Source organism: Sphaeramia orbicularis, chromosome 4, assembly GCF_902148855.1.
Source record: "Sphaeramia orbicularis chromosome 4, fSphaOr1.1, whole genome shotgun sequence".
NCBI lineage: Eukaryota > Metazoa > Chordata > Actinopteri > Kurtiformes > Apogonidae > Sphaeramia > Sphaeramia orbicularis.
In genome coordinates, this window is record NC_043960.1 from 44,954,475 (window position 1) to 44,979,320 (window position 24,846).

At 36.9% G+C, this 24,846-nt stretch overlaps 1 protein-coding gene across 2 annotated transcripts in view; it reads right to left on the bottom strand.

The window, feature by feature from the left end:
- Positions 1 to 24,846, bottom strand: part of glis1b (GLIS family zinc finger 1b) — a 114,038-nt gene that overhangs the window by 12,872 nt on the left and 76,320 nt on the right. For both annotated transcript variants that reach the window (XM_030132805.1, XM_030132804.1), the window contains exons 6-8: positions 16,309 to 16,419; positions 10,123 to 10,264; positions 4,994 to 5,168 (exon numbers count right to left, since the gene is read on the bottom strand). In XM_030132805.1, coding sequence (XP_029988665.1) covers positions 4,994 to 5,168; positions 10,123 to 10,264; positions 16,309 to 16,419 — 428 coding nt within the window. The remainder of the gene's footprint in view (positions 1 to 4,993; positions 5,169 to 10,122; positions 10,265 to 16,308; positions 16,420 to 24,846) is intronic.

Here is a 24,846-nt window from a genome sequence, read left to right on the forward strand (position 1 = left end):
ACTCATATTGACTTTGGCAGCAGCCTGTATACTTAAGACTTTAAACATGTAAATCAAATGCTCCATCTTCAGGCAAATGTAAGTAGACGTTTCATGCCCAGCTCGTTGTAGATCCACAGCTCACTTTTTTATGGCTTACCCCACCCTCGTGTCCCACACTGTATGATCAACAGATAGAGCGGTGCAGTGTGTGTGTCTGTGTGTGCAGTGCTGGACAGGTTACTTTTGGAATGTAACAGGTTGCAGATTACTAGTGACCCTGTCAAGGCAAACATTTTCATTTCATTAAAGTAGAAGAAATGAAAATAGTTAGTTCTTCAGTATGACTTGTAAATCACATGGTCTACTGATAAAGCTTTTTTTTTTTTTTTTTTGTTAACCAGAAATAATATATTCAGATTTATTAAGGGCCTTATTATGGTCTGCTATTTGTGTTTGTGTATGTATGTGTGTGTGTGTCTGTGTGTGTATGTATATATACATAAAATAATTTTCAAAATCAATCAAGCATAATAATAATAATAATAATAATGATAAATCCAATAATGTGTCACATGACAAGTATGCAGAAACTCTAGAAGGACAAGTAAAGATAAATATGAACAAAAAAGAGATTTCTCATATGGTTTAACGCGTACTTAAGTTACATATGTGGGGGGAGAAGGAGATTCTCACTGCTAACCACACACACACACACACACGCACGCACGCAGTGATCCTCGTTCACAGAGACGTACAAATGCATGTGTGCATAGAAAATGGTTCAGATGTTCCTCATCAAGAGCCCAAAAGAACAAACCCATGTCTCACATCCAATATGTCACCCTGCCTGTGTAGTTACACCATGGCCTACTCAGGTCCTTTTCACTTTCCATTCCTCTCCTCGCACTTGTAATTGTGCATGCCGCCGAGAAAGAGGCACTAAAACCACAAGGTAATTTCGACAGTGTTCTCCTCCTGCTTTCAAGGCTTGAAACAACACATCACCTTCCAGATGCTTCCAGGCCAACCTGACATGTCTGAGCGGCCCTCGGACGTTTACATCCAGAGCTTTTCACCGCGTCGGCCGGCTGCACTGTTTGTGCTGGAAGTTGACCGGTCTGCTGTGCCTCACACCCCAATCACACGCAATCATGTGTGTTTCCTGGATTACTATATGTAAACTCCCCTCACTCACACACACTCCCACACACAGTGACACACTCTAGTACAAAAGCATGCACAGCTCGTGCTCTTAAAGAAAGAATCAAACCTCATTCTGTCATACAGCTATGCTGCATATACTCACATAAAAATGTATACACACACACACACACACACACACACGCAGACACCCAAAGAGCCGACCGCGGAGTTAAAAGAAAGCATGTTTACGAAACATGATCACATCTGTAACACAGGGTTTATGAAGCTTGATTCCATCCACTCTTTCTCAATGTTATTAAACTGTAAAAGGCTATTTTCCTTTTCTACCTCCCTGGTTTCGGCACATTGTTTAGTACAGTACACACTGTGCCTCCTGACGACACTCGGGCTCTGTAACTTTGCTCTGCTGGCTCTCTGGGGAAATCATTGGCACTAATAGGAAACACGCTGCACCTCTTACACACACACACACACACACACACACACGCACACACACACACACACACCCACACCCAAACCCACACACAGATAGAGAGAGAGAAACATGAAAAGAACAGTCCCTGTTCATGTGTCCTTTAGTATGTTTCACCTCTTTCAACTGTTTTCCATGCGTTCTATTAAAAGGGACAGCTTTTGGAAATATGTTTAAATGGTTGATAATAGTGTTCCTTTACTTTTGTGCTGAAGATGTAACAACACCAGCTTACTTTAAAGTGGGTTGTGGATATGGATGATGCCAGCCATAAAAATATTTTGCTGCTCTTGAAAAAGTCCACTTAAATCAGTATCATTTTGCATGTATAATATATTCTTAGTATTTTTACTCTTTTATGCTTTATGGTGCCATGTAACAAACTTTTCTAACTCATTTTACCTTGAAGAACACAGAGGATACTGGTACTGTTACTTAAAACATTACTTTGATTCTTGTCTGAGTTAATATGTTAACACACAGAGATCACAAATTGACATAAAAAAAAGAAAAAACTCAAGTAACTGACTGACACAGCTGTAGACTAGCATGTAAGGATTCAACAAGTGCATTGTCCTCTGCAGTCCTTCACGCAGCTTCTATGTCATTACTTCTCCAAACTGGGCTGTGTCAAACATCATTTACTGTGGGCGTTACACTGGCATGAATACCTCATACAACCCCTTAAAATATGTGAAATAACCCTTTAGTTCTAAACACTACTTTAAAGTTTTATTACATATTCATTAAAAGTATCCCCAGAAGAGCTAATTTAAGAACAAATATTCATCATCATTTTAAATGACATAATTTAATGCAGTTAACTGTTTCTATTTGATGTATGACACATTAACAAATCACAGTGTGAAATGTTTAGTGTGTTTTCATTAAGAATGCACTGACTCTTGTTCTCTGAGGGTAAAACAGAGAACAAGAATCAAAACAGGGACCTTTGAATAATAAACAATAGAACATGATGCTATCACACGGCTTTGACAGTTTACACTCATTAAAGTGTGAATCATGTCCGGCCAAGCGGTTCAGTCATCACGCTGATGCTGTAGTGTCCAGTAGAGATGGGGGACCTTATGAACACTGATATGAGTGCCAGAAATAGAGCTGGTGATGTGTCATGTTGACCCCTTTGTGACCGGCACAGCCCTTCTCCCCCTTAGGGACATCTTAGAGGGTGTAGAGTTGAGTCTGTTTCCAGTAAGACAACCAAATGGTTTAGTCAGCAAGACCAAGAGGCTTAAACTAACATGATCTAAGTGAGTTCGCTCGAAGGTTCAGCTTGGAATGAGGATGATAAATCACTGCAAAACAAATGAAACACAGTGTGATCATGATATTATCAGGGTTGGGCTTATGTGAGGAGGAAAGTTTGAATGACCCATGATCTGTTTGTATGGATTGGAGGACACATCTATAAATATAATGATATATTGTACGCTGCAAGAAATGTTGAAAACATTATTACATATTATGGTGCCAACTTGAGCTATAAAAGCAGAATTCAATAGAGTGTGACATTGTATGACTTCAGCTTCAAAATCCCAAGCTGTGCACTACGTACTCACTATGTGTACTATACAACTTCGGGGTGGGAGATATTTTGGCAAAAAATCCATCATTCACAGTTACCTTTATGGATATTTTAACAGAAGTGGTCTGAGAGGTAACAAAAATCTGTCACCTCCTCTTGTGACAGAGTTGAGGGGAGCTCAGAGATCAATAAAGAGGGTAGGAGTGATTGACAGGTGTAATTACCAATCACTGTTAAGATTCTGTCACACTAGGGATTCTACTGTTCTACTCTGAGGCTTCACTTTTCATTAGTGTCATGAAATGATGGTTTGAACATAAAGGGGAGAGCTGCAGGTCATAGTGTGTATATTTGTGTACTTTCCAGTTCTGTTGTTTATTGCTGATTGGGTGAAGTCAACGGAAGGTTAACATCTGATCAAAAAAATTAAATTACAATAATCTATACCAAACTTATATTTTTGGGTAGGTAATTACTTACATTTTCAGGAAAATGTATTTTGAAATGAGAAAAAAATTTTGAAATTTTTTTTTTGAGGAGTTTAAGAGTGTGAATTGTTGGAAAGTGATGAAAGTGAAAGTTTTCTGCCATCATTCTGGGTTCATTTTATAAACTCTCATAAACTAAATTTATTCCAAACACATTGATATTTGACTATTATATGATTTATGTCATATTCTAAACACACATGTTTAAAATTAATAAATGCATATACAGTATCTATGCAAAATACATTTGAATATAATGTTAATATTATTTGTATGTTGTGAATATTGTTAAAAAAATGTATATGATATTGATAATAGAAATAAAAAATGTTTAATTTGATATTTACTTTTGTTGTCCATCCGTGACCTTGCCATTTTTTCAAAACTCGTGCTATTTAGCTATGATAAGATATTTTTTTCCTCTAACCAATTATTAGGTTGTAAAATAGAGGGCTTAAGGTATACACTGAATAAATTTTAAGATGAAAATGTCAGAGGAACTTCCCTTTTGAGAACTTTGTAATTTGCAAAAAACTGACGGAAATGTTTTGTCCATCTGTGATGCAGTACTTTTTGATATTTTTCATTTAAAAATATTTGAAACTAAATTTTGCCCTTTGAGTATGTTTAAGATGGCATTCAGACCTATATAATTATATGTAATATCTGTCTTTAACTTGTCTGGTTCAAAAGTTATGAATCAAAAAGTAGTAGGTTGTCCATCCGTGACGTGCTTGACCTTGCCCAATTGTGTATGTATTAATGTGTAAATAGTAATATTAGTGAGCTGAACCTGCAGTTTTTTGTATTATTTTAAGTCAATAATTACAAATGTGACTCTTTTACATGACCAGAGTTCTTCTAGGTTTGTAAGCTTTCCTTTTGTCGTACAGTTTGGGTTGTGAGGTCCAAAACACTTAAATGTTTCAGAATGGCAGGAAATTTGTTAATTTTTTTTTCTTTTGCGAGGACTTCCAGAGTTGGTCCACCCTACTGTTGACTCCAAGGCTGTGGTCTCGATGGAATTTTGGACGCAGCATATTTATGTGAACTGAGGATGTCAATCAGCAATTCATGTTGTGGTCACATGACGAGGGCTGTTAAATATGAGGACCCATTTTCCTCATATTCATTTGGAGAAATAAAAATCAATACAGTAATCAATCAATGAAACATTCTTTTATCACCTTACTTAAACATCTTAGTAATAACAACAATAATTAACTAAAAAGTAGAGTTACAAGGTGTTTTGGAAAATAAAATAGCAGAGAATATAAAGACAATTATCTATTTTCCATCCTGTAGCAGAGTGAAAATATTACACGTATGTGGATGACTCACCCGTCTCTCGTCCCATCCATCGCAGCCAAAGGTGACAGGTGATGAGGGCTGCCGAGGTCCCGTTCCAGTCTGTGCTGTCTGGAAGGCAGCTCAGCGGCAGAGGTGGGGTTAGCGTTGGGGGAGAGCAGCTCCACAGAGGCGCTGTGATGGGGGGTGCTGGAGCCAGCGTACAGGCCTGAAAGACAAACAAAGCTAATTTAGTAAATGTGTCAAACAAACTCTAGGGCCCTGCACTCCATCTTTTCTTTGAGAAAATTAAAAGCTATTTCATGGCAACAGGATTTTGTTTTGACAATCCTCATCCAATTCTCAGTTAAAAAAAAAAAGTTCTATGTTTGCGCTGTTTGTAATTTAGTGTACATTGTTTGTGCTGCCACAGGGATTGGCCTTGCTTGTCCTTTCAGCTGCTTGTTCTTATTACAGCATAATGAAGTAAAATGTAACATATGTTTCAGCAGTGACTTTGAACAGTAGGCTATTTAAAAGGGGGAATAAGGTCACTGGATCACCTCTGTTTGTGTGTACTGATACTCATGATGATTCTGAATGTACTACGTACATGATATGTGTCATAGACAACGGGCTGTAACTGCTGAGACTGTCTATTCCCTATAAATAATAGAAGACAAAGCCATTAAAATGTTGGTTTCTTTGATTTCTTTCAATTGTTAGCACACTAATGGAAACTTACAGCCAATTTCTTGACTCTTTTCCAATGTATCCAGAACATTCTCTCATTCAGTCTCTTTTCAATAATGGAAATTTTTGTGATTACTTGATTTGCCTTTTGTTGACACAATAGTGTTTGAGGGTGTAAATATTTTCTTCTAGTACAAGCAGTACATTGCCAAAATTTTCTAATGTTTCAAGCTGTGAATGATGATGGATCTGTTTTTGTTTTTTGAGCAAAAAAACCCCTAAAGCTAATGAATTTTACAGAGATCCCTGTTTGTTCTTATTACAATGCGTCTTTGTCTGTGAAGCTTAATCTTAATTAGTGAAAAACTGGACACTTCGTGATATTAGGAGCAACTGAGCTGAACTCTGCAGACACAGTAAATCTATTTATCTTCTGCTCCATTTATTGGCTGATTTGTTTCCCAGCATCCAAGAGGAGGGCTGTGTGCTAACTGTCTGGGGCAGTTACCAGCGACAGGTGGAGAAGACAGGACGAGATGAAAGGACGGGAGAGGATCGGTGCTCCTGGTTTTGCCGTTTCCATACACAGCTGTTCTCAAGTGGAAGCATGCCAAAGCCTGTTCTGACAGCGTTCTGAAATGGTTACAAGCTTGATTCATTACCCGCAAATCATCAATCACTGGCCTTAAATGTTTTCCCCTTTAGCCCCAACATCTGCTACCAGACCAGCAAAACAGTCGACAAATAATGGCTGTGATTGCCTCAATTTTATCGCTGCTTCCTTGCAGAGGGAGGGAGTGCAGATCTGATGGCACTCTTCTAAGAGTTAGTGGAGGATTATTATGTATTGAGGATGTCGTGGACGGGTCTGAACGGCCTCTTGTTCAGTTCAGGAAGAAAACACCGTGCTAGAAGAAGATGGTGAGGAATATGAGGCACTCAGCATAATAACAGGAGCAAATAAACCTCTGCACTAAAACTCTGATCAGTCCTTCCTCTGGTTAATCACAGAATGCTCTAATTACGCTCTATAAAACAGAGGGGCTTCTCGTAAGTCTCACTAGAGCCATGTGAATGAGAGCAGACGCACAACAGAAAAACAAGTTTAACTCTGACTGGAAGTATGACTCATTTTCTGTTCCACAAGTGCTAATAATGCCCCACCTCTAACATGCATCCTATTGGCCTGAGCACAAAGTAAGATTCATGCAAATGGGAATCCTGAATGCCAACCTGCAACATCTCCCTTCCTGGCAAGGGCTGTGAATAACACTGCATCCTTAAACGCCTTGGCATCAGCTCAGGAGAAGCGAACTTCCTCAGGGCTTTAAACCATTTACAACAAAAGAGCAGGCAACATCCACTAAGAAACAGAAAGGGAGCAAGGGTAAAAAGCCAAAAACTCAGAGGCCTGGTCAAAGACACACTCAGTGTTCACAGTCATCTGAGTTCCAGCAACAATAACAGAGAGCAACGGGGAGCTTGGAAAGGGTACAGACGAGAAACAAGGACAGATGTGTCCATAAGCTAAAGACACCGCTGGGCATCTGCTTTGTCTTCAAGATTGTTATTGTCATTCATCTCCCTGCTTTATATTCCAGTGTAGTGTTGACGCACAGTGACGGTCAAATTCATCAGTTAGAAAAATGCAACTTTAAAGGCCACACGTGACGAGTAAAGGCTCCCAGATTATTGCAGTAGCTAATGGTTTTTGCAGCCTTTGCATGACAAGATGATGGGTTAACATGAAATGGCCTTGAAATTCAACAAAAACAAATAAAAGTACAAGGTTGTAACATTTCTTGCTAAATATAAATAACATCATACAGTCCAACTTAAATGTGTATAAGTTGTACAGAACAAATTACAGCAGTGGTATTTGTTTGAACAAAAGTAGGATTTTTTTGCTGCCTGAAAGCTCAAAATTACTATAATACATCTGTGGGAATGTTGACATGGTTGTTGATTACCACCAGTGACTGGGTGATTGCTTTGCCAGGTGTTGGGATTTCTGGCGGTCAGACCTCAGTTACAGGCCTGTTCTTCTGTTTTGGAACAAATACTCGCTGGCCATTGATATTTTGGGCAGTAGCCAGTCTCCTGCATTCACATTTTCATCTGCTCCATCATGGTGCTATGATTAGTGTCATATGACAGTCTATAATTAAGCCAAATGATTATGTAGTATCACATGTGTTTGTTGCCCAAGTTTAACTACAAAATTCTGAAATGAAACAAAAGAAGTAACAACCCTATTCCCAATTTTATAAAACAAATAGTCCAGCCAAAGAGGATTAACTTTATTTGCTGTTAATTCAGTTTCCCCTGACCCAACATCACCGTTCATAATACATCATTACTTTGACAGATTGAAGCCAGTCAAGTGGCAGGAGGGTCCATGTGTGGATTTATTCCTAATCTAGACGTGGTTCTATCTGTTCATCATCATTTTTAGTCAGCAGAAACTGCACGTAGCACAAACCTACAATAACTTGGAGTGTTGAAACTACATAAAAACATTGTTTAAAAGTTACAGAGATGTATGATATGTTTGTGGGTTGGCTGGATGCTAAATAACACATTGTTAACCTTTTTTGAAAGCTGTAGCTGGTGTCAGTTTCCCCAAGAATATGGACAGTAAAGCCCAGGACATTTATTGAAGGAAAAAAAAGCAATAAAAAACGTCAATGAGAGATTGCATTATGTAGAAGAAATTAGTGAAGCTGAACTCAACGGCCACAATCGTGCATAAGCACTGTCACAGCGGTGGTTATCAACTTGTTAAATCAACCCAGAACAAACTATGATACTGAACAGATATGAGAAAAGGAAAATATACAATATATGACTAATATGCAACCAAAGGAAGGAGGGAAGGAGTATTACTGTTCTGTCATTAAGACATAAGGGGATCTGACTATAGTTACAGTAGTGTATTTTATTAAATGAATGTGTAGCTAGATGTATTCTTATGACATTTACAATAAATTTAGATTTATTCATTAAGCTGAAACCCTGGCGGTGGCACATATTTGTTCTTTTCTTACGGGAAGCAAGTAAAGGACAAATATGAAAACATAGATGCTTGTGATGGAAAGATAAAGGGATTAGACCAGGGGTGTCCAATACCTACATCACAGTCTACTGGTCGATCACAAAGGTAATGCGTGAAGATCACATGGCATTAAAAAAGAAAAAAAAAACAGAAACTAGCCTATGGGCTAAATGACGGTGCTGTTTACGTTCCTGCCAGGACTCAAACCCACATTAGAGTCAGTAGTGTTAGCTAATCCAGCTGCTAATATGTGTGTTGATAGTATTACCTGCTGAGCATCCGCTGATCATTTTGTCTTGGTCATTTTAAAAGTAGCTCACAAGTCAAAAAAGTGTGGTCATCCCTGGTGCAGACAGTCCCTAAAAACTGAGAGTCAGTGTCATTGAGGCTCAGGAGGTAGAGCAGGGTGTCCACAAAACTGCAAGGGTACTGGTTCATTCTCTGACTCCTGTCCACATGTCCAAGTGTCCTGGGCAAAGACACTGAACCCCTATGTATGTATGTATGTGTGTGTGTGTGTGTGTGTGTGTGTGTGCGCAAATGGGTGAATAAGATACAGAGTAAAGAGATTTGGGAACCTTGAAGGTATTCAAGTGGATAAAGCCTATGTAATGTCCATTTACCACAGGCTCTCTAAGGAACGGTGACACACCCTTAAGGTCCATTCATGCTCTATGTGAAAGACGCATACGTATACAGACAGACCGTTCTGTCCGTGCTCTGCGTTCATTATGTGCGTATTTCTGTCTGTTCCCTGCGAGCTTGCAGATGCAAGTCCAAACAGAGAATACGCAGCAGTACCATCGGGAAACATGGAGGCAGTGTTGAGATTTGAAGAGAATAATTTCCAGAAATGGTAGAACTTCTCAAAGAGCGACTGTGTGAGTTAGTGAAAAACTACCAACTTATTTACAACAACTACCCCTCTCAATATCAACATCAGTATCCACATTAGTAATACCTCCTCTTTTATCACCACATTTGGCTTTCTTCTTCTTCTTCTGAAAAAACTTTACTCTTCTTCATAGTATTCAGCCAGTATGTTAATTAAGAGTGGTGTCCTCTGGTGGATGGATTGATAAACTCTCATTCCAAACCAATGGATGCATGGAAATATGAAAACAGTAACGCTTCACACCATTGGAAATAGACATACCTGTTTATGTATGTAAAGGGAGCATGAATGGGCCTTTAAGTGTCCGTTCCAGCGCCAAGAAGACAATGGGTCGGTCACTAGGTGGTGCTCTTGTAAGTTTTAATCTTTTAACTAAATCATAACCTGTCCTGGAGCGGTTGGCTGTGGGCTACTAGTTACCATGGTGATATTCCCAATAAAACTGAACTGCATTAACACTGAACACCTTAAACCTGATGTTTCCTCTCTGATAATGTGTTCACATGTTTGATGAAAGAGCTCAGTCCAATGTGTGTGCACCTGTGAAGATGTCTTGGCCCAGACCAGGGGAGCGTCCATCTTTTCCGTTGTAGAGGTGCTGTGAGGGCGTGGAGCTCTGGAGGTGCTGCATGGACAGGCAGTCACTTAGGACGTCCTGCTCCAGGTGAGGGCAAGGCCGAAGCTGTCAATCAAAAAAATACAAATAAACTGAAAATATTTACAAGAAACAAACTTTAGTCTTCAGTTTAAAAAAAGCTCCATCTGGTTTGCAAGATTTCACAACCCAAGAACAAAATAGAGTTTCAGTTGTGTCTATTTGTAGGCAGGCCCCTATGTGGGGTGTACTTTTTGTTTTCTCCTTTTGCAATAATGTGACTGTAATTTGAAACAGTAACTCTGCAAATGAGTATACATTGTCAGTCAGGGGGAACCAGAGAAAAGATCATATGCTCCTTTTTGAGTCATGCTTTGGCCTCGGACATGTTGGATGAGAGATCGGCGTGCCAACTCCGAGCCAGTGTGAGGCTGCTTCTGTTTCTCTCGCTGCCAACAGCAGTAATGGGGTCAAGTAAAGACACATTTCAGATGGAGAGTCGATCATAGAAGAAACCTAAACCTAAAAGAAACCTGTGTCAGATGGAGAAACGGAACACCTGTGCTACGGATCAGTGGCACAGCTGACCTCTGCTAAATACATCAGGCGATTTCGCTGTAATAAAATGTTACAGTTGCTGGGGTGAACACCAGGACTGCACTAACAACCAGGTCTACGATTCTCTCAGGAGATTTATCGTTAAGATCCAGCAGAGTTAAAACGGGGATGGTGTGCACACTGTAGCACGGTGGGCCAGGATCAAGATACTGAGTAAAAAAAGGTTATCGACCAAAAATGGTATTAGCCTCTGCTTTTATTACAGCATTAGATGAGGCTTTACCATAGGAGGAGGAAGAAACTAAAACTTACCATCATGTCATAATATAGAGTAAAAATTATAAATCTATTCTAATATCAAATAAAATGTAAAATAAATACTACTCAAAACACTAAGACTCTCTTTCTCCATGGTCTTGTCTCAGTCTCTTAACATGTTTGTCTTCTTACATTCGTTGTGTGTGATACATTGAACATGTGCCTCATATCTGGCACATGTATGATTACATGTATGTTTACAGCGTTTACACTGTTACATCTGCACATTTTTATACTACTTTTATATTTTTTTTATTTTACCCTTTCATACAGTATATCTCTAATTTGTACATATTTCAATTGCACAGCATTTTTTTTTTCCACATATGTCTGTATCTTATTGTGTTGTTATTTTGATATAAGTGCACTGTCGTTGGTAGAGACCACCTGCTATTTTGTTGCACAACCAATGTAATGACAATAAAGCCTATTCTATTCTATTCTATTCTATTCTATGGGAGTTTTTGAACCTTTGAACCTTGAACTTTATTGTTTGACCCCTTTAGGTTGAAATTTGTCTTGATGATGCAAAATGAAAATAATTGACAATTATTCGTAGAAAGTAGAAATACTTGTGTTAACATATAGGAACAAAAAAGAAAAGTTTTCTGATAATTAAAAGCTCATGTAAAACACACACTGAAGTATATGTAACAACAGTAGAAGGCGACTGTCTCATACAAATACACTCATCTCCATCTCCATCCAAATTATGAATGTTCATCAGAAGTTAAAATATAAACTCAACTAAATCATTTGTGTGTTCCTTTCACCATGCTGTCATCTTAACTATCTGGACTAATACATACTTCTCAGTGGAGTATCTAGTGGTGAAAAGCGTTGACTTTACGATGCCAAGAGAACCTGGTGCAGCTGCTGTGAGTCATTTGGACCCGTTTAAGTCAAGTGTAAGAAAAGTGGTCCGGTTACATCTGACAAAGCTCATGTCCTCCACCAACTTCTTTTTTTTCCAATTTATTTCCAAAACCTTCAATCAGTCCATCTGTCTGTGTAGCTGCCTTTCTGTCTGTCCGTCCATAAATCCAACTTAAAATCAATTCCACATTTTAATGTTGTGGTCGGACTGTGGTTTGATTCATATTCTTTACCATTATTACCGTAATCTTCTCTAGTATCTGTTTACTTTTCTGCTCATCCACAGCACTGAGCCAAGTGGACAGAAAACTTTATTCATCCCGAACTTCCATCTTTAAAGGCCCTCTGCCCTTCTAGCCACTGAAATGAGAAATAATCAAACTTTTCATCATGTTTACGTGCAATAGTTTTTACAGCTGGCATCCTCTACATGATGATTTCACACTTAGATACTGTATGTGTGTGCGCGCGTCCTGAGAATCCTTATGAGTATCCTGCAAAACATTCATCACATGTAATTGGGGCTCTGTTTTCCCCACAGTGACGCTCCTAACAGTTTTTCTCCAGCCCTGCTCCAAGAGTGGAGTAAGAGCGTTTGTTTGACATTTGTCCATAACATCTGGCCACTGGGGTATTCAGCACTACAGCTTATTAACAATGCTACAAGCACACATGTGTTTCCCTTTTACGACTCGAAGCAAAGGAACACATCATCCAGCCTGCCACTATCCAGCCCCTTCCACAACAATGAGCCCTTTCTCTGTCTTATTTACCCTCTTCCACTCCGGGAAAGAACGGGCTTTTGACTATGAACACGATGAAATGTGGTTGAACCTGATCTATTGTCGGGGGAAACAATTCTCAAAACCACCCCACCCCACCTCACCCGCAGCCTCAAAACCCCGAAATTAAACCAACTACATGAATATGTGGATAATGCGCATTATTAACAGTACTATTGTATGTCACAGTGGAACTGGACAAAGATGCAGATCCGAGCTGAGATGATGTAGTTTTCACCTGCTGATACAAACTCTCCTGTAGGTTCTCTGCTTTAATGCTCACTGCAGCTAAACAGTGTTTCTCTCTGAATACACACATCTTTGTTAATATATTGTGTGCATTAAATCTGACCCCATAAGATGGAACATTTCGGCATTAAAATATCTAAAACTGTCAAGGCCTATGTTACTATTTTGTTGACTTGCACTGGAAAAAAACATCAAAATCTTACCAAGTGTATTTTTCTCATTTCTCGTCAAAATATCTCATCACCCTCAAAATAAGACAATCACACAAAGAGTAACTTTTCAGTGAGATATAAGAACTTATTTTTAGACAAGAGATCTTAAAAATTTTATTTCAAGAAATCTTACAAGCTAGCTTTCACTTGTTTCACTGGAAGAGGTTTTTTTTTTTTTGCTTATTTCAAGAATTTTTGCTTAATTCAAACAAAAAAAAATCTGCCAATGGAACAAGTGAAAATTATCTTGTAAGATTTCTTGAAATAAGATTTTCAAGATCTATTGTCTAAAAATAAGTTATTATATCGCATTGAAAAGTTACTCTTTATATGATTATGTCTTATTTTAAGTGTGATGAGATATTTTGACTAGAAATGAGAACAATACACTTGGTAAGATTTAGATTTCTGCAGTGTGAACAATCATTTTCATGAAATTTATTATATCAAATGTTTCCAACAATGACCGAATTTTTAAAGAAGAGAAAAAAAAAAGCAGAAAAACTGTAATTTTATTTAATGTAAATGACCCCTTTCGTTTGGTCACCTGTCAATGGTGTCATATCCACTTTACTGATGTTAACATTAAAAATGACTAACAGATACTTCATTAGAATGAAATGACATAACAGGAAACTATGTCAGTGAATGTAACATGAATAAAACTGTGATACATTAACTCATCTCTCACCATGATTTCTGTGTTACATCAGATGTTACATTACAGAGTCATTTACTCTTTAATTGCTGCAGAAATTACATACTGTGCTTAAATCCGACCCTTGGCCGGAGTATTGAGCCACAAAGTTCCCTGTTAGTTTCTGGTTGGTTCATTTTGTTTCATGTTGTTCCTCATCGTTCTCTAACACATTAAACCTGCTGTACATACACTCTTGACCAGAAAGTTGGAATAAAATGTTTTTACCTCTTCTCATGAAATAATTGTGACATTATGATTTATTCTTAATTGATAAAGTATAACTGGGACTCAGTATGTAATCATGACATCTGTTCAAAGTTGATTACTGATGTGTAGAAATAGGAATAAAAACAAGAATGGCTCAGAAAATAAAATTATACCAACTATATGGGCAACAATGTCCTTCATTAAAAGTAATTTTTAAACTTACAGTATGTAATTTTAGCCTCAAGGAGTAAATAGGAATAAAAACAGTGTCAAAAGATATAGTTTGATGAGATAGCATGGCATTATGGGAGTTAAATCTATTTTCTAGACATATATCCATGTTAAGTTGTTTTAACAAAATAATTGAAAATTACATTATGGGAGTTAAATGCCACCTTAATAACTCCTAACTTCACGTTTCCATGTACAAAAGCACATGACATCATTGACACTAGTGTCTAACAATAAATCACATGCTTATTGTCATTGCAGAATAAGCATGTGCAGTAAATGCATGACAAAAGACTACCTGAATCGCAATGAGCACAAAAAAATAAAAATAAGACTAAACTGAAGATAGACTGAATAATCGGACACTGAATTTCCCCTGGAGATTAATAAAATAAATCTATATCTGAAGGGGCAGTGAACGGGTTAACTACCTCCAGATTAACTGGTGTCAGTTTGATGGTGACTGTGAGTTTAGTCTGTTAAGTATCATCAGTACATAGGTTTTCCCTGGATCATCACAGCTTTTCCATGGACCAGTTCTGGACCTGCTGCTGTGGTCCTTCTTCTCTCCTGCCTTCATTGTCATCATTCACTTATTCATATAGTTGTGACAGTGTTTATTATATAGTTACATAGATAGTAGTGGTTTCTATTATTTGTTCTAACTGTTGTAGTAGTAGTAGTAGTAGTAGTACATCCACTGTTAATACTTGTATTTGTAGTAGTAGTATTAACAGTTACGGACATTTGTTCTGGTTATTGGTAATTATACTGACATCAGCTGATCTACTTTTTGACAGTTCAAGTTCCGTTATCTGTGCATCAATTGCATCCATGTGCCCCCCCCCTTCTCCCTCTCTCACCCAGTCTCTCTCTGTCTCTCTCTTTTTCTCCTCCTTTACCCTCCCTCTTTAACCCTAACTGTTCAAGGCAGACGTCCATCCTCCAGGAGTCTGGGTCTGCTCCAGGTTTCTGCTGTTAAAAGGAAGTGTTTCCTTCCACTGTCACCACTTACAAGTGTTTTCTCCTGGAGGATTCTGTTGGTTTCTGTAAATTGGCTTGAGAGTCTGGCTTCCACTGACTCTATATGTAAAGTGTCATGAGAGAACTTTTGTTATGATTTGGCTCTATATAAAGAAAATTTGATTGATTATCATTCATTTATTCATATAGTAGTTGCAATAGTGTTTATTATATAGTTACGTGGATGGTAGAGGTTTCTGTTGTTGGTACTAACAAATGCAGTACTACTAAATCCAGTAATAGTACTTGTATTTGGAGTAGTAGTGTTAGCAGTTTTGGGTATTTGTACTAGTTGCTGGTAGTTATATTAGTAACAGCAGTTCTAGTTTTTAACAGTTACAGTTCAGTTTACTGTGCTTTCATGTGTCTCCCCCTATTTCTTCCCTTCTCCCCCCTCACCCACTCTCTCTCTCTTCCATCAATCCTCTCTCTTTAACTCCAACTGGTCATGTCAGACATCCATCCTCCAGAGTCGGGGTCTGCTCCAGGTTTCTGCTGTTAAAAGGAAGTTTTTCTTCCACTGTCACCAAATGTTTGCTCCTGGAGGATTCTGTTGAGTGTCTTTGAATTGGCTTAAGAGTCTGGTTTAGACCAACTCTGAATGTATAAAGTCATCAGATAACTTTTATTCTGATGTGGTGCTATATAAATAACAACTGATTGATTGAATTTGATTGAAGTATCACAGCTCATATTATCATGGCTATATTAAACAAGTGCAGAATTTCCTCATGTTTTGGAGGCCTAATTTGCAGGTGGCCAAGTGAAACAGGCTGTCACATACACAAAAATGTCAAATTTGTCTGAATTTTAAAGCAGCTGTAAACACTGGATAGACTTGACTGTGCAATAAAACACAAGACAAACCTGGTCATATTTATCATCCCTTCAGCATAACAGATCTACAGTTGGATCCTTTTAGCTAATATGCTCTTAGCTTCTTCATATACAGCTTGTTCCCTCCACTCTTCTTACCTTTCTACGCACCTGTTGCTCTTTGGCTGAGTGGATCTTCACATGCTTGCGTAGGGAGCTGGGATCTGTGTAGCGCTTGGTGCAGCCGGGAATCTGGCATGCATAGGGTTTCTACAAGCAGACAGTAGAGCATTTACTATCATCATATCATCAAAGGAAAAGGTTAAATCCATTTAGATGTATGTCAGAGTAAGATGAACCCTGTTACAGAGAAAACAGGGAGAAGAACATAGTAGAATCAAGAACAGGTTTGAGTGAATGAATGAATATGTAGTAGGTTTGAAATTTGTTGAAATAAAGAAAAAGTCCTACCTCTTGGCTGAGAAAAGCACAGAAAATGAAGTAAGAGAAAAGGCAGGAAAAGGATGAAAAGAAAACACAATTGATCAATTTGAGTAATAAATCTTTTCTCCTACTATGTATAATCAAAAAGAAAGTAATTACCCGTATATAAAATTAGATTTTATTAAGTATACTAATACATAAAGACTAAATCAACACAACAACTGAAATGATGAAGTTAGAAAAAACATTTTTCAACCATTGATAATGAGACAGAATATCCTGAAACAGGAACTGGTACCTAATCTATATCAGTGCTGCTTTATACTGACATTGCACCTCATGCAAGAAACCACAAACGAACACATTTTCTCTTATTTTTGTTTGTATCCTACACATTCTCTTATTTGGTTAGTAAAACATAGATTTGTGAGATTCACTAATTACTTCACTAGTTTTCTTATTTTCTTATTGTATGAGTGGTTGAGTTCATTATTACCAAGATAAAAAAAAAAACAAAAAAAAACTCACAGCCCAGGAAGTATTTTCCCAATGCATGAAATGGATGTTTGGAATTTTAGTAACACAGAAACACATAATACAATCAAATTCAGTTTTATTTCATGCTTTAAAGGAATTTCTATGATTTATTAGGCGGTGCTGTTAAGTGGAACGTCTGACTGGATACCTTTTGATCTGGAATAATAAAACCAAAAATGAATAATCAAACTAAAGGACAGCTCTGGGGCACAGTGGAAATAAATATTTCTTCCCTTTAACACGTTATCCCTCAGTTGTTTTTGTCTTGATAGCCCATGAATCAATAAAGAGGGGAGGGATTCAGTAAGTCCTTTCAGATTTTCCTGGAAAGGATAAAAAACTATGGTAGTGGAAAAAAGAAAAACATTTTTAATTCTTAGTGCAATAGGCAAACAGGCTTCACTCACCTCAATAAAGAATTAAAAACATGCACATCAGTCACCACATTTAAAATGATGTTTAAAGTAAGGTATTCAATAAATATAAAATATCAGGATCAACTAAGCCAATTATCGTTATGAATCTAAGATTTTGCTTACGTTATATAATTTGTTTATCTACATTATTGTTTAAAACTGTGCCATCTTGTTATCTTGTTTTGTTTCTGCAACTTTCCTTCTTGTAAATAAGGTAGGCATAAAAATATGCTGTTGCTTCTGCCCACACCTTTTCGCCCGTGTTTAATACAGAAATCCAAACTGTATGTATGTATATATCATGTTTTGTTAAATGGACAAATAAATTACTTACTTACTTACTTAGACCCTGAAGACATCATCCATATGCATTGGTGTGATTGTTTATAGCCTACACTCATATATATATATATATATATATATATATATATATATATATATATATATATATATATATATATATTTTTTTTTTTTTTTTTTTTTTTTTTTTTTTTTTTTTTTTTACTGAATCTGACAGGACTTAGTTAATACCCCTTTTTTTTTAAGTACTTTTACCTGTTAAACTATCGAGCACCTGACAGAGATTTTTACCCTGCCCCCCCCCCACGGGCAGGAGAGGGGTAGTGTTTTTGGTTTGGTTCGTTTGTTTGTTATCACTTTAGCAGCAAAACTATTGGTTCAATTCACACCAAATGGGGTTTACAGATTGCCAGTGACCCAGAGCTGATGACATTACATTTTGGGAAAGGTAGGTCAAAGTTCAAATTTTTTTTTTTCTTTTTTTTAAATCTTCCATTTTATTTATAATGGGCGAAATACTTGTGAGGGGGTTTGTTGTGCCTGGCACCACTTGATTTTTTGTTAGTTTTTTTTTTTTTTTTTACATCAAACCACTTTCTTTTAATCTCTGTAACTGTGCAACCCCCGGCTGACATTCACAGCATCAAATGTGTGTGTTTTTGCTGTTCCTGAAACACCAGGACTGGCACTATGAAAGATCATGTCTCCTTTGTTCGAGTTGATTTAAAAATAATTTTGATTTCGCTGATGCTTAAGTTCTTCTTAGTGCTCTTTTTGGTGGCATCTCTGAAACTGTTTGCACACAGTACAACACCTGCCTTTTAGGATGTTTTGTTGGTATCACATATGCTAATTGCCACGCCTATCCCATTTACAATCAAGTATAATTCAACACTGAGCAAAACTGAGTAGGCGTAGATTTAGATGGTAAAAATGTTTGGTGCATCTGGAGTCAATTCCTATTATTTTTTTGTTAAGAGAAAAAAATTAGACAAAATAAAGAGAAATTTACAAGAATGTTGCTGCTTGAGGTCTAGTGTTTATTTGTTGTCTGGGTAGAAGATAAAAGTCTGACTCATAGGATGTACTATAAAAATCAGAAAATCCCCTGTTCACTTTCTGTGTGTCTTTACAGAGCCCCTCTCGACAACCTCCCAACCACAACTATACAATGAAAATTGCAAGTTTTGACAAATATATCATTTCTTTTTTTTTTTTTTTCTTTTATAGGAATTCAGCCATAATACCATGGATAATGTCCCATCAAATTAACTTTTCCCCAACAGTATTTTTCAAAGGTCCCATCACTGCACTCAGGGTTGTCCACGGTGAGTATAACTACAAATAAACTACAAATAAATATAATATGCAAATACAAACTACTTCTGTTTCAGAATGATGATGAACAGTGCTATCCTTTCTCCAGTGCTCGTAGAAAACTAAACTCCTACAGTGAAAGGTGAATTTAATGCTTTTACACCAGTAGCACTATTAATTATACTCTCATTGTATATATAATATTTGTAAAGTGGTTAACATGGGATTACAATATTTTCTCACCTGGCTGTGTGTTGATCAACTCAGTTTGTATTTTGTTACTCAAATTATCTCCAGTTTTTATGATATGGATCTGTATGTACAGATATACTATACGTTATTCAGTATTAAAAGCTGTTGAGGGAGTGTTGTGTTTCATTTGCCCTCTCTTTTCTTCTCCCGCTGTAGTCATAACAGTCCTATTTTTGGCACTGATAACAGCAAACACTGTGATTAATGTCCTGTACATACAGAATATGGTTGTGCTTCACTTGTGTTGTTTGGGTTTTATTATTATTTATTTATTTTTTGCATATAACTGTTCTGGGAAGTTTTAATTGGAATACTGTGGAACAATTAAGAGTAAATAGTTATTCAAGTGGTCTGGTGGTGCCCCATGTCGTCAGTCTGCATTTAAGTGTGTGTGTTGACAGACGGACCGCTAAGAGGGAGACGGCAGATGAATGTAACAGAAGTGACATCTGTAAAAGGACTGCACTGTCATGCAGTTTCCTCATCATTTCACATTCCTCTCATTAACCAAGCAAATATAGCATGTAACTCGCTGATTGAGGAATTTTTCCCTTACAGCTTGACTTTTTTTTCATCTTCAGGACTATAAGTTAAGCCATTAAAGTGTAAGACGATACGCATCTTTATTGGCTTTCCCTCCATGCCCAGACCTTCTCTGTAAATAAGCCATTGTTATTTCAAGCCGCTCACTGTGCCACTCATCTCCACCATGTTTGTTTTGCCAAGCGACGCACCCAATACCGTGCAGGACCTTGAGCAAAAAAAAAACAAAACAAAACAAAAAAATAACAAGAATGACTTCTGTGTAGAATAAATATCATTAAAGCCTGAAAATGATTTTCCCCACAAGTGTTTTTGGCAGAGCAGTGAGTGGGCCAGTCACGGCGAGAGCCTTAGCCGGGTGTTAATGTGAAGCCATAAGCGTCGGGGTCCCAGATTAGCTGTATCGTTTGTCCTACTGTGGAAAGAGGGAAAGAGTGGGTGGTGGAAGAAAACCCTTAACTAGTAGAGTAACACAAGTGCATATTCAAGAGGTTCAAGCTCTGAATAATTTACTATTTCAGGTTCCAGAAGCGCTGGTGTCTGGCCAGTAAGGCCGTAAAGGGGAACATACCGGACAAAAATAAATATTATGGTAAAATTTTTCCCAAATTAAAGCTATTCCGTTATTAAGACGTTATTTTAATACAAACTGATGGACTGAATGTATGAAACGAAGAAGCAAAATCTACCTTAGGTACACATTTTACAACGTGTGATTCACCAACATTGCATTTATTGTTTGTTAAAATTTTGTTTGTTAAGAGTGGACATAAATCTGTAGATGTATTAGGCTATAATCTAAAATAATGGTTTTGACAGTCAATTTAAGTATTTATCCTAACTTCAAAAATAACATCCAATAACACATCATTCATTTTTAATAAGTGTATTTGTTTTTTGTCTGGTTGTCTTCTAGCTTGTTTGTGTTTGTATAAATTCATTGATTAACCGTTTGGGGTCTGAGCATATTTTGGCTGTTTTAGAACACTTCTGATTTTGTCTTTACATACCACACCACATGTGTTTTCTTTTCAGCAGAACTTCAACTATATGATCTGATAATTTTTCACTCACCTATTTCATTAACATATTCGGCCCAAAAATACACCAATGCCAAACAAAAACTGGAAAATGATTTTCAAATGTGCACTTCTGGGTGAAGTTGACAGTGACAGTCTAAATGTGATCTGATCCTGATGGTATGATCATAGACCCTGGAGGGTTAATTGTATTTATGGATTATCATAAATCCAAAGGTAACACATTACTGGTTTTGTGACTAACAGATTCATTTAGCCATTTATTATTAATTTTACATGTAAGTATATTGAGTTACAAAGTTCTTGTATTAAACAAAAGGAAAAATACTTAAAATGTAGAAGAAACTATCCTACAGCATGAGGAAATGACCTCAACTCCACCAAACTGCATAATTTGATCAAAACAACTGTGTTGGCGTGAAGACGGTGATAAAGTGAAGTATTGGTGGGTCTGAGACATGACGAGTGGCAGCGATGGCTGACTCAACCTTTCCTTCCCTTTCCACAGGTCAGAGAAACAGGCGAAGCTCTGTCTGAGCCTGAGTCTGTTACGGCCCAAACGTTGACTCGACCTAATGGAACTGATCATTTAATGATCTGCAGCCTGTCACTGCCAGCGTACAGAGAGGCAGAATACCTCAGCGCTCTCTGACTGACGGCAAATTAAAGCCTGACACTGTCAAGACGTGGAAATCACCTCTGAGACTTGGACGCCAGTGCAGATTTTTTAATGTTGCTGTAAAAAAGCAAAGATGGGGTTACAGGGTGGACATTGACCAGGGATGGGTCAGGACTTTATCATTCTCAGTCAATAATAATATCCCCGAAATCGGGTTTCAGGGATATAATGGTTTTACCCTGACCGCCAAGTCATCCAAATGGGGGTGCTTTAGTTGAAAATCGGTTTTTTGGACATATATTAGGCAATAATAGGCTGATTAAAATAGAATTTGGTTCATATTGATCATCTTACAAATGTCCATTTTCTGTCTACCATCCAGAGTTCATATGGTGTGATTTTCATTCACTAGGTGGAGTTTTGTGGGAAAAATTGGCTCTCTGACCGTTATTCTGCCACTATCAGGTCGATGTAGCTCAAACTGAGTTCATATAGATCGTCTAACAATTCTCTTTCTTCTTGCCACTACCTTGAGTTTACATGATGTCATATTTTGACTCCAGGTGGTGTGTTTTTTCCAAATGGTTGGGGGAGCAGAGGACTGGGGGAATTTTGGGGATATACCTTTGCTGTCAGCCCCCGACAGTGTAAGTCTCGTAATATATATATATATATAATATATATTTATGTGACTACAGTCCTGTCTTAAATACCAAATGATCTTTTTACTGACATCTGGTAGCAGTGACCATCAGGCAGACTGGGACTGGTGGTGACTCTGCTGATGCCTAGTTTATATACATATTCTCATACATTTATACTGGTTTCACTGGACAATATTTAATGCCTCTCCAGAACACTGGTCCCCAAACATATTCACCTCAAGATCCAAAAAATAAATGTAAAAGCAAATTTACAAAATGACATCATGAATGACACATTTTAGGTCACTGTCAACTTTTGTGTCACTTATGTCTTACTGTATTTTTGTTCATCTCATGTCTTACCACCGAGGTGTCTGCTTTACATTTTGTTTACTTTACATTTACAAGGCTTTGTGAGAAGTCCCAAAAGACACTCTTCTTCTACCTTAATATGGAAAATCAATTCACATATTACATTATTATTATCTATTTAATAATAATAATAATAATAATAATAATAATAATAATAATAATAATAATAATAATAATAATAATAATAATAACGCTGATGATGATAATTATTATCATTATTATTATTATTATTATTATTATTATTATTATTATTATTATTATTATTATTATTGTATTTTTTCTTCCATTTGACTGTGCATACCATGAGCATGTGGCAACTAAAAATCTTTTATCTATTTTATAGGTTGGAGACCTATTTTGGATCATGACCTTAAGGTTGAGAATCCCAGCTCTAGACCAGTATGACTGATGTAGTGCACAACAATTTTCCTTGGGATGCCACCTCATTTTTAGTGAAAGACTAAAGGCTGTTTCCAGAACTCCAGAGCTAATGTAAAAGAGACAGCAAACCCACTAACTCTAACCCAAATGTCACAGGTGAGTTTTAATCTTTGACTCCTTCAGTGTGAGACAGACTGGCCAGTACACCTCTGTTCATTCCCCAGATACTGTGTTTTAATGGAGCCACATTCAGTCTAAACCTGCTCTGTTCTGTTGTCAGGCAGCTGAACCAGTATGAATTAACTGTAAAGTATTAATTATAGCGCATAAAGACCACATGTTCACCAGCAACAACTTCTCAGTCATTTCCAATCTGCTCCCCTGTCTCTAACCAAATAACCTTACATAAATGTCAATGACCCTCACATCCTGATGTATGAACAACAGCTGAATCATTCTCTGTGATCACTGAATGTGTTTTTTCATGAAATGAATACATTTAATAGAAGTTAAAGAAGCTTCATGCACCATGCTGTCAGGGTTTAGTGCACAATGACCAGTGGCTTGTTTATTACTTGGCTATTTACTGAAGAAATCTAAATTCTGTTCCATTGTACAGCTGGAACATCATATAATTTAAGAACAATTTTTTTATACCAGTGATTCCCAAACTCTTTTAGTTCAAGACCCAAAGAAGAATGTGTCTTATTGGGACACAAAACACATTTGTATTTACTTTTTCACTGTCTCTGAATTTTTTAGTTGTGGTTTTTACATTGTTTTCAACTTGTTGCATCTTTTACATAATTTTTATCTTTTATGTCAGGTGCATAGTGTTGCATTCTTGTTCTAGCGTTTGTAAATTACTTTTGTCTTTTTATCTTTTGTAGAATTTTTTTTTATTTTTTATCTTGTTGTGTCCTTGACAACTGAGACCTCTCCTATTAGTTTCACACCCCTCTGTTAAGGTTAACATATATAAACTCTCCCAGAGAATGCTGTTTTTCTGTTTCAGTAAAGAAAATACATTTCCATATCATATTACTGCTATATACACTGTTGTCCATAAAGCAGGAATAAAATATTTTTTATCACAAAATGATAGTGACAATGTGATTTTTTTCTTGATAATGTATAACTGGGACTCACTATGTCATCATTGCACCTAATTATTACTGATAAATAGGAATAAAAAGAGGAATGCGTCTGAAAAAAAAAAAAAAATTATTACTTTATAAACAACAGTGTATTTTGTTCTGCCAAATGGTGACCCAGTACAAAAAAAGTGATCCATTTTTGGGTCTGAGCCCAAGTTGGGCACAGTTTTACACAGAGATAAGAGACTGTTGAACACTGTCACTGACCAATCAGCATCTAGAATTAAAATATCAATTAACAATTTTCCATTTTCAAACTAATTAGGCTAAAATTACTCAGGCTATTACTTCTGCATATCTTATCACTATGCATATCTATCACTATCGAATCACTACTATGCATCAAGTACGTTCTAGTTTCTGAAAATATGCCAACATACTTGTTATTATGGACTGTATGCATTAGCTGATTAGTAGAGTTGTATAAATTTGAGGTCGAACAATACAAGTTCAGCTTCGTCCTACTCCATTTCAGACATAAAGTGTTGTTAAAGAACGACAATGAAATAGTTGTACATTGTGTGTCTTTTTTTTTTTTTTTTGGGTTATTACCTTCAGTATTCAGTGTTCTGTTTGAATTGTAATTTCTTTTTCCTTTTGTTCAGCTTTATATTGTATTCCTAATTATGTTCAAAATAACGTCTATCATAATCGTTATCATTAATATTTCTAGTC